Source organism: Trichechus manatus, unplaced genomic scaffold (assembly GCF_000243295.1).
Source record: "Trichechus manatus latirostris isolate Lorelei unplaced genomic scaffold, TriManLat1.0 scaffold00080, whole genome shotgun sequence".
In the NCBI taxonomy this organism is placed as follows: domain Eukaryota; kingdom Metazoa; phylum Chordata; class Mammalia; order Sirenia; family Trichechidae; genus Trichechus; species Trichechus manatus.
Window position 1 is genome coordinate 5,489,911 of NW_004444016.1, and position 10,905 is coordinate 5,500,815.

General features: G+C 50.2%; 2 protein-coding genes across 6 annotated transcripts in view; both read left to right on the plus strand.

Moving 5' to 3' along the window:
- The window catches only part of KDM3B (lysine demethylase 3B), a 70,055-nt gene extending 66,460 nt beyond the window's left edge, over nt 1-3,595 (plus strand). For all 5 annotated transcript variants that reach the window (XM_004381041.2, XM_023735579.1, XM_023735580.1 and 2 more), the window contains 2 exons: nt 128-262; nt 2,156-3,595. In XM_004381041.2, coding sequence (XP_004381098.1) covers nt 128-262; nt 2,156-2,236 — 216 coding nt within the window. In that variant the 3' untranslated portion in view covers nt 2,237-3,595. The remainder of the gene's footprint in view (nt 1-127; nt 263-2,155) is intronic.
- Nucleotides 3,596-5,327: 1,732 nt separating this feature from the next.
- On the plus strand, nt 5,328-10,658 carry REEP2 (receptor accessory protein 2). Its single transcript, XM_004381043.1, has 8 exons — nt 5,328-5,566; nt 7,421-7,493; nt 7,845-7,921; nt 9,138-9,258; nt 9,410-9,523; nt 9,894-10,041; nt 10,131-10,261; nt 10,355-10,658. The coding sequence occupies exons 1-8, from the start codon at nt 5,535-5,537 to the stop codon at nt 10,421-10,423; spliced, it is 765 nt and encodes a 254-aa protein (XP_004381100.1). The 5' UTR covers nt 5,328-5,534; the 3' UTR covers nt 10,424-10,658.
- The last annotated feature ends 247 nt before the right edge of the window (nt 10,659-10,905 follow it).

Consider the following 10,905-nt stretch of genomic DNA (forward strand, 5'->3'; position numbering starts at 1 on the left):
ATAGAAGTGGAATAATAGTATTCCTATAATTTTTTAAAACTATATCATGGACGTTTTCCATGTGTTACTGAATCTCTAAAGCCTGATGTTTTCCCTCTGCTCTCCTTCTTCCCCACCCCGACCCTAGGTTCACAATCTATACAGTTGCATAAAAGTAGCAGAAGACTTTGTATCTCCAGAACACGTAAAGCACTGTTTCCGCCTGACCCAGGAATTCAGGCATCTCTCTAATACTCATACAAACCATGAGGATAAACTGCAGGTAAATGACTCCTCCTTCACCCCCACCCTGCCCCTCATCTCATACTCACATGCACAGAAGGCACATTCTCCTCTCTGAGGGCATTCTCTGGGAGCTCAAACAGTGAAGGAGAAATAACTAAAGGAAATCATGTCTGGGAGATGTGTGGAGTCCTCCTTGCAGGAGTATTTAGTCAGTCCTTTTCAGTTTGTTTTTAGAGAATACTCGTCTTTTAACCTGATTGTTTCTGGCATGCCAGTTCTCTGTTTCTTTCCCCTTGAGAGGTACAGTGTTTTCAGTCTTAGTAATTGACTAAAGGGATTTTGCGAGTCAGGTGGGAAAAGCACTGTGGTAGTATGTTCTAAGCATGTTTCTGAGAAGGGGTATTGTCCCAAAGTAGATTTCCGTTCGTACTCAATTCCTTAGAGCCCTGCTAGGGACTGTAATCCATTCACTAGGAATCTAATTCATAGGGGCGAAGATGGTTTCCCTTCATAGATCCATTCTGGATAATCAGATTATAGATCTTTCCTCTGTTCCTAAAATGGACTGGAACTTTTTAAGGGCAGAATTTCATTATTAATACAGTTGGGTGCTTTAGCGGCATAAAAAGAACAAAGAATCAGGAAGCAAGATTCTCCAGGCAGAAATTCAGCAATCTGAATAAGCCCTCTCCCGGCCTTGCACTTGTGGCCTCTTTTTCTCCTTCATACATGTGGCTTAGGTGTACATTCTTTAGTCAGTGATGGACCAGGTTGGAGGAGGTTTTTCTTAGTTGCTGATACAGTCAGTCACCTTCAGCCCTGAGTCTGATCTATTTTGCTGTTCCTTTTTCAAAAGTATGGAAAAGTTCAACCATAAAGTTATTCTGCAAAGCATCATAACATTGATATTGTAGGTATAATACTTCAGGTCTCTACTTGTAACATGTCACTGTATCCATAAGATCTTCCCTGACCACCCACCCCATTTAGAATAACAACATCAATTCCTGCTCTAGCACACTCAATCCCCTTTCTTTTTTTTTTTTCTGTAGTATTTTTCACTATCTGACATTACTGTATATTTCACCTGTTTGTTTCTACCCCTGTTAAAATGTAAGCTGTTTAAGGGATTTTACTGTGTATTCACTACTTTTCCCTTGCATAATGTCTGACACATAGCAGATACTCAGTAAATACTTGTTGAATTAATACAAAAAAAAAATTAATAGAGAATAGCATAAGGGGAACTTGTGTGCCCATCACTCTGTTTAAGAAATAAAACATTATAAATGCAATTGAAGCTCCAACATACCGTTCTCTATTTCATTTCCCCGCTTTCTCTCAGAAATAGCCACAATCTTGATGTCGGCTGTTGATAAAATCTCTTTAGCCTGTTCACTTAATTTGAATAACTTTTATCATATCTTCCTACTTTACAAGTAATACATGTTCCTTTTAAAAAAATTAGAAAACATATATATGCGTACACACAAAATCCCATGATCCTAACTGCCACTATTGTTTCAGTGCATTCTTACTAGCTATGGGACCTCAGGCAAGGTTCTTAACCATAGAACCTTAGTTTCCTATCTGTAAAATAGGAATAATAATAGAATTTACCTCATAGCATTATGGTAAGGATTAAGTGAGAACCCATATGAAGGACATAACAACGGTGCCCAGCACATAGTAAGCACATTGATGATGGCGATTAGGTAGATAGCCTTTCAAATGATCCATCTGATTATAGACCTTTTCTGATTTTAGACTTTGTATCCTATGTAACTTATAAATTGTCTTGGGGATTGATTTGGAAAGTGCACAGTCCTTGTTTGAGAGTTTCCTCATTAACAAATGGGCTTACAGTCAGTATAGAACATACATTTGCATTTGCAGAACATAGCATGACTCTGCTGATTGCTCTCTCCAGGTGAAGAACATCATTTACCACGCAGTGAAAGATGCTGTTGGCACCCTCAAGGCTCATGAATCCAAACTGGCAAGGTCTTAGGCACAGCGAAATTCCAAACTCTCCTGTGAAGCAGGTCTTTCACTCACAACACATACAGGGAACGGCAAGATTCTCTGCTGGAGCAGAGGCCTTTCACTCGGAACCAGTGTGGTCAGTATTACAAACTCTCCAGCCACTGTTTTCTCCGCTGCCTCAACACTGAAGGTTGACACAGGAAAGTTGCACTGTTCACACATGGCAGTTTCAGACTCCAAGCCGAGGGTGCCACATCCCCATCCTGTGTGGCCTTTTTGGGAATCTGAATTGCCCAAATACTGCTGGGTTTTCCTGCACATTGTCGTGATTTCAGATTCATGGAAACCAGGAATGTGGGCACATCTTTCTTTTCTTTTTCTCTTGTGCCTAGTTAGGTGGGAATGTGTTTGGAGGTAGGGAGATTACATAACTGGTACAAGTATGGGATAATTGCTTAAACATGTCTGGTGGAAGCCTGACAATGTCTCTGCACGTGACTTCTGACGCGGCCCATTCCAGGACACGGGATGAAGCCATTCCCCACACTCTCCCGTGAACACTGGAGTCTTGCAGGACCCAGGGAGAACCCACTGCTTTTCCCAGAAGGCTCCAGGATTAGGAAACGTGTGTATTTAGTGAAAAATAGGTTTGTAGTGAAATAGTTACTATTTCATGAAAGTAGATATTTTTAGACTTTTTAAAATACCACAGTTGTTTTCCTGGCTTATGAGGAAAGGCATATTACATTTAGTCTTCCTTTCAATAAAACTCTTTGAAGAACTATGATTTTTAGAAATCAGCTGCCCATTATAGCACAAAATCAGCCAAAGCAGAATTTAAAAGAATTGGCTTTTTAGGATTCTTTTATTTTCTCCCCCTCCCATCTCAGTCCTATCTTGAGGGAACAGTCATCTGAGAAAGAACTTTGTCATGTCCGAGCTGTGTTATGTTCCATGCATACACACACTGGTGGCTCCAGGAACCATTTTCAGCTATTACCAGCGTTCCCTTGGGACTCATCGTAAGTTTCCAAATGGGAAGGAAGATTTGATTTCCAACATGAGTTTTTTGTTTTGTTTTGGGGTTTTTTTTGGTCCAGAAATATTTTTTAGCAAAACTTTCCAACTCACTGGAGTTTTATTAAGAATTTATTTGAAAATGGTGGAATTCATTGGCCCATAGGTACATTGGGAAATGTATCTCTTGTCTCTCCAGCTGTACTGTAGTGTCCTGCAGGCTTGTTTATATATTCACAGTTACTTTTTTTTTTTTTTTAATAAAAGTCATTTACTGTAGAATACTTTTAATTTTACTTTCTGTATTTTAATTTTGTTGAAGGGCTGATTGGGATTCCATGTTCTTATTAAAAATCTAACAAATCTATTTGGAGTGGACTAAATTCTTCCTGTGCCAACCCTTCTAAAACCAGGACCAAGTTGAGGGCAGGGTTGAGGTGGCATGGCTCATTACCTTGCTGCACCCAATTATTATTACTCTTTGCTTCCTGAACTTAGGCCCATTTGGGAGAAAGGGAAGTGCCAGGGTGAGACCAGCATGGTTGTGGGTTTTGGAGTGAGGGAATGGGGCCACATGAGTTAGAAGATAGGAGGACAGAGAAGTTTTCCCATAGTTTATGCTCTGTGAATGGAATGGGAATGGTAGGGTCCTACCTTCCTGGGCCACAGTCTGAGGGAAAGGGGAAAGGCCATAGTGTGTGGCTGATTAGGGTTTTGGGCAGTCGATTGTGGGGTTCCTCTAAGCAGGAGGCCTGACTGCCCACATATGAAACATGTGGGCCTGGATCCGCCTCAGAGTGTCAGGAGAACACCCGAATAGGATTTAATTTTATATATCAAGCAGCAATTAAAGTGGCTTGAGGAGTGAGGACAGACTGCATTCCAAATAGAAGGGGCCTTTTGGAAAGGAAGATGTACAGAATAGCGAGAGTTGTTATCAGAGGCTGCTTCCCAGGAGCCTGTTGGAAAAACATCTTCCAACGTTTGAGCCTGGAAATGTAATTATCAGGGTAAAAATAGACCATCGTGTGGTTCAGGGATACTGGGTTTGAATAGGACCGTAACTCTGAAATACAGCACTGTGAGCATGTCCTTTCAGCCTGGATGGGCACGGGTTGATGCTGTGGTCATTAGAAGGATTACAATTCAACACAGGGTAGAGGAATGCAGAAGCTTTTGAAATGGGACAGAAAAGGAGAGCAATGGCACAGGAAAGAGGGGGAGCTTGGAGCTTGGTTGCTTTGGTGAAAATCAGGAGGCAGGCTAGCCTACATTCTCTGTATAAATGTTTCATAATTAAGGCATCCACTGCAGCCGATGCTTGCTGACGGGGGTGAAACTGGAGACCCTGGGCCCTTATCCTACCTGGGGTTGGTTGGTTGGTTGTCCCCCCTGTTTAAAGAGGTCTGGCTCCTCCCCTGCCCCAGTGTAGGGTATCTACTTTGGGAGCCCCTGGTTCTGTTCACCTGCAAAGGTTAGGAAGCAGACGGGGAGGGACCCTCTTCCAGCTGGGGTGATTGGTCATTATTGAGGAGATGAGTGGACGAGTGCAGCTGTACCTTTGACTTCAGGAGCTTTGAGATGGGCGTCTGCAGGGGGAGGGGAGTTTGCTAGTCAACAATTGGGGGAAGTAGCCTGTTTAAAGTTGATTTCCTGGGTTCATATCTTAGCAGCATGAGTTAGTGGTTCTGTAACCCTTGGCAAATTATTGAACCTCCCTAAGCTTCCCATTTCCTTATCTTCAAAATGAGGACAGTTATAACCTCTGCCTTATAGGGTGCTCATAAGGATTCACTGAGATGATGCATGTGACGCTCCAGCACAGGGCCTGGCACACAGTAAGCACTCAATAAAGCATAGCTATTGTTTCTCCTGGGGCGTTTAAGCCTTTCAGCCTGGTGTGGGCAGGGCAGGAGGTGGACTGGGACTGATGGAACCGTAAAGGTATCCGAGGACCTCAGCCGAGAACGTGGAACCCAAGAAAGAACAAGCGATTGGAGGAAGTCAGGGCACAGAGGGTCAGAGGCGCATGCCCGGCGACAGCAGGTGCAGGGGCGCACCGCTGCAGCCGACGCAGCCGTGGCCTCCCCTTTAAGAGCCGCCGCCGCCCATGCCCCGCCGCTGTGGCAGGGACCTCCCCTTTAACAGCGGCGGCTCCGCGCTCTGCTGCCCCCGCGGCGGCGGCTGCTGCTGCGGCTACTACTGCGGCTGTTACTGCGGCTTTTGCTGCCGCCGGCGCCCGGCCTCGGGCAGCTGCATCCTCCGCCGGGCCGGGTCCCCGCCCCTGCGCCCCGCCCGGCCCCGCCATGGTGTCCTGGATCATCTCCCGCCTGGTGGTGTGAGTGCGGTGTTGACGGCGGCGGGGCGCGCCCGTTAGGGGGAGGCGTTGGGGGCTCCGGGTGATGGGAGCTAGTGATACGGGGGAGGGTATTAAAGCCCGGAATGGAACTCCCCGCGGCTTCATACAGCAGAGCCGCCTAAAGGCACGTCGTCTCTGTTAGGGGTCCCCAGGGACATAGAGGTATGGGACCCACGACGGGAGGAGGGAACATGGGGGAGCATGACAGGCTTGACTTCCCAGGGACCTCACCCACTCCTTTATTTTTAATTTCCCCCATCGACCACTCTGCTCCCTCCCCCATCGTTGAGCCACAAGGCTTGATTTATAAGGAGAGGCAGGCAGTCCCTTCCCCCACCTAGCAGGTCTGGCTCCTCAGACCTGGGCCCTACTCTCCCTGTGGGTAGAGAAGCAATTGAAAAGAGTAGGGAGCAAAGCAGGGCCTCATCACTGCCGAGGGCCCATTCCACAGCTTAGAGCTATAGCCAGCTCCCTTGGCGTTCCCAAAGGGCCTAGAACTTGCTGCCCCCACTGTCAAGAGACGGGATGAGGGCACAGGGCCTGGAGGCCTGCTGCCCCCAGGGAGAACATCTCCAAGCAAAGATGCTTGGAGGACTGAGTGTGGGAGGTGACTGGGAGAGGATGTGTGTGCTCAGCCTGGGATTGTGAAAGCCGCTGGGGGGAGGACATTAGGCAGCCTTCATTCTAGGCTGCCAGCCAGGGTGTGGAACTATGCCCCTGTCACCTCCCCCAGGCTTCAGGAGAAAACCTCTCCCCGTGACCCCAGACTTTATACTTGAGGATTCTGCCCCCTGACCTCATCTGCACAAACCAATTTGGAAGTATCCTACCTCAGTCAGGCAGGTCCATGTGGGAACAGGCGCACCCACACATTGTCAAGGCGTGGACCTGACAAGCACTCCCTGCAGCCTCAGAGCAAACTGCTGCCCTAGCTCAGGACCCTGCCCCTCAGCCTCCAGCTTGGGGGAATGACCCCCCAGCAACCCCTCCCTGATGCCTTCTCCCTATTCAGTGCTGTCACATGCCTGTGTCCTGGCTTCCTCTAGGCACACTGGGTTCTCCACCTTCCTCTTCCCCCACCCCTCCCTAGAGGGAAGCCAGGGCCCTCATTCCTCCATGCAGCCTTAAGGGTGGCTGCTTCTGTTGCCCCAGTAAGTTCCCTGAGGAGCATCAGTCCTCTCACTCCTCACCCTGTGTCTTGTCTGTGGTTGGTAATGGGATCACCAAGGGGCCCCACTCCAGCCAGGGCCCTCCCCTGAGCCTAGTCCCAAGGGAGTTTACAAGGGGGAGTGAACCTCTGCCCCTCCCAGGGCCCCCTGCCCCTGTGCCTTCTGCTCCCCAGGGCCACAGTGGTCCTTCTGACTGCCAGGCAGAGTGCCCTGTTAGGTGGTGTCCAGTTCCCTTGCAGAGCTGGCCCTGCCCAGCCTGGCTCTGAGACAGGGAGGCAGAGGGTAAGGGCAGATGTTCATGAATGGCCATGGTGTCTGGGGAAGGAAGAAATTCCCATGGTAGTGACTAGACCCCCACTCCCCATGATATGTTTGTGCATAACCAAAGATTGGCCCCTCTAGCCTATGTGTGCCTCAGTGGCTGGAGAAAAACTAAGCAATGTAAGAGGGGCATCACCCCAGCTGTCTGGGGGTCTCCATGCATGTATGTCACCTGAGTCTCGACTGCTTGTTAACCGCTGACCTGAATTCATCACTCCAGCCAACGTGGCACTCTGGAGTTCTGTCCCTTCTCCCCTTAGCTACCCAGGGGCTGATGCAGAGCTGGGAGGGAGAGGCCACTGCCCCTGGCTAAGGGGCCCAATAACCATGCCTGCCTCCCTAGGCTCATCTTTGGCACCCTGTACCCAGCCTATTCTTCCTACAAGGCCGTGAAGACAAAAAATGTGAAGGAATATGTGAGTGTATGACCCCTTCACCTCCCACGCAACCCATACGGCAGAGGGGGAGGACAGTGGGTCACATTACCAATGGGGATGATTTCGTAACAATGCTGCCAACCACTAACAAGATCCTGGGTCAAAGGAGGGTCCTGGGTCTTCCTTCCCCCCAGCCTTGAAGTGATCTTCAGGCAAAGTTAAGGTCCTGGGAGTCCCTTCCCCACAATACCCCCAGTGTAGTTGGCAGGCAGAGTTGCAGTCCTGGATGTACCCCCAGCTCTGGAGTGATTGGTGGGCAGAGTTATGTTCATGGGTGTTCCTGGCCCCACGGCCCCAGGCCCCAGTGAACACTGCCCTCTGTACCTTCAGGTGAAATGGATGATGTACTGGATCGTCTTTGCCTTCTTCACCACAGCTGAGACACTTACGGATATCGTGCTCTCCTGGTGAGGTCCAGCATCCCCTCCCTGCAACTTGGGGTTCAGGGCCTCTGACTTGCTCCACTCAGCCGGCCAAACAGAATATTGAGACCCAGGGTGGAGCCCCCCCACATTCCCATGGAGCCCTGGTCGGCAGAATAAGCACAGACATAACCCCCACATTTTTTCTGTTGGCAGTCAAAGCACCACAGTGGAATTCAGGAGACTTGCTTCTGCCACACTTACTGTGACTTTGGGCAGATCACAGCTCTCTGTGCCTCAGTTTCCCTACTTGTAAAATAGAGATGTGATTCAATCCCATAACACTGGATGCTTGTCTTTCAAAGGCATTTTTCCAGGCACTACTAGACTATGTATGAACACTTTGAGGACAGAGAATATGTCTTAATCATCTGCATATGTACAGCAGGAGCTCAAAAATGTTTATTGAAAAAAAAATGCTTGATTGAATGAACAAATGCCTCTTGGAAGAGAGGACCAGTAGAGTGCAGTACTTGAAAGTCTAGAGAAGAGTTTTACAGAAGGGTAGAGAACAAAAGGTTATTGCATTTGTAATTTCTGAGGGCCTTATGGCCTTTGAGAAACAATAGTTCTGGCAGAGGAAGGAGAGGGTCAGGGTAGTGAGTATAGACACCTCTTAACACAAGTGAAGGAGAGTTTTAATGACGGCCTTGTGAGGATGTAGAATACCTGGAGGAGTTTGTAGCGTGAGGAAAAGGAGCTGTAGTGAATGGAGACCTGTGCTTAAAAGCAAGGGGCACGTCATGGCAGTGAGAGATGGATCCAGAGCACAGCTAGAGAAGCCCCAGCCACTTCATGGGAGGGAAGGCAAGAAGGGAAGGTGGTGAAGGCCCAAGTGTAACCTGGCAGGTTTAGGGAGCTTACCTTGGATGATGTTGATCCCAGGGCAGAGGGAGTGGGATACTCTGTAAAAGAGGGTGGCGACTCAGAGGGAGGAGGGGGACAAGGACAGTTGCTGCCAAGGGGAATTCCTTCTGGGTTCACCTTTCACCTTCCCATTTGGAGTCTTATCTGAGCCTTCCAGTGCCCTTGGGAGTTAAAAATGATCATTTCCATGAGCCAGTGGTGACCCCAGTGTGCTAAGATGGGAGTGGGGGGCAGGGGAGCTGCTCAGGATCATGCAGGGAATAGTGTTGCTGAGCCAGCATACTTCCTGACTCCTTGCCCTGTGCTTTGCCACTTGCCTCTGTTCCCCCAACAGGTTCCCCTTCTACTTTGAGCTCAAGATTGCCTTCGTGATATGGCTGCTGTCCCCTTACACCAAGGGCTCCAGCGTGCTCTACCGCAAGTTCGTGCACCCGACACTGTCCAACAAGGAGAAGGTTTGCCCCTACTCCCAGCCTGCAGCCACATACATTTCTGGCTCTCCCTGTGGGTGCCTGGAACCTAAAGTAACCTATCAGTGCCATTGTCCAGGTGTGACCAAAGGTAGGGCGGGCCCTTACCTCTTTCTTCTTCCCATTGACCCCTCAGGAGATTGACGAGTACATCATGCAGGCCCGAGACAAGAGCTATGAGACCATGATGAGGGTAGGCAAGAGGGGCCTGAATCTGGCCGCCAATGCCGCAGTCACAGCTGCTGCCAAGGTGAGATGGGGGCATACCCAGACTCCCAGGGTCCTCACCTTGTTGATCTTGTTCCCCTGGCCAGGCCCCCTTTGTGTCTACCTGTCCTCAGGGCTGTGGAAGCTTTGGGCTTGCACAACTCTGGGTTCAAGTCCTGGCTCTACCACTCTCTAGCTGTGTGACCTCAGGCAAATCATTTCTACTTTTGTGCCAGTTTCCTCATCTGTAAAAAAGGAAAATACGGCACCAACCTCTCGGCACTCTTATAGGACTGGGTGAGGACAGTATGGGTGAAGTGCTGAGCCCAGTGGCTGCTGTCAGCACCATGGTGACCTCTGTCTCCACCCCGCCCCTTTCCTTCGGCTCTGCCGGTGCGTGGTGGTGACCCTAGGGCCAGGGGGTGCTGTCAGAGAAGCTCCGAAGTTTCAGCATGCAGGACCTGACCCTGATCCGGGACGAGGATGCATTGCCCCTGCAGGGGCCCGACAGCCGCCTCCGACACAGCCCTGGCAGCCTCCTGGACACCATTGAGGACTTAGGTACAGGCAGGGCCCTAGGCCGGGGAGAGGGAGGGGTCTGTGACCAGGCGAGACACCTGGGCCTCTGTTCACCCTTTTCCGCCAACCAGGAGATGACCCTGCCCTGAGTTTGAGGTCTAGCATGAACCAGGCAGACCCCCGGACAGAGACCTCTGAGGATGACACAGGGGACAAGGCCCCCAAGAGAGTCAAATCCATCAAAAAAGTGCCCAAAGCTGAGGTGAGAGCATGGGGCCAGAGTTTGGGGAAATGTAGAAGAAGGTGGCTCCAAGCTGATTTCCCCCCTCCCTGTTTTCCTCCCTCCTTCCCACAGCCACTGGCTTCCAAGACACTGAAGACCCGGCCCAAGAAGAAGGCCTCTGGTGCAGGTGACTCAGCTTGAGGTCTGCCAACCCCCTGCAGGCTGCAGAGCAAGGAGAAAGCCTCAACCCCAGCCCTTGCTCTACAACTGTGCCAGTGGCCCAGGTGTCTCAGGCCTGGGGGCCCCTTCGGATACCCATTTCTGGTGCCTGCCCCAGTGGCTGCTCCTCTGGAAAGGGCTTGGAAAAGAGGAGGGAGGCCTGCTGTGAGGGTTGAGGGTAGAGGCCAAACCAGGAACTGAGGACGGAGCCGCCCAAGGAGGTGGGGCCTCCTGGGAGCCTGCACCATTATTCTCCTGCCCCAGCCCTGCCCCCACCCACCCAGTGCCTTGCCGAAGACCATGGCCATCCCCTTCTCTGAGGCCCTAGCATGTCCCCACTGTTCTCCTGAGGGAGGGGGGCACAGCCCACATGAACCAAGGTATCTGAGAGAGAAGGAATGAGTGGGGAAGGCCTTGGGCAACCTGGGCAGAGGGCTCTAGGCGTCAGCCACCTGGGGTGGAGG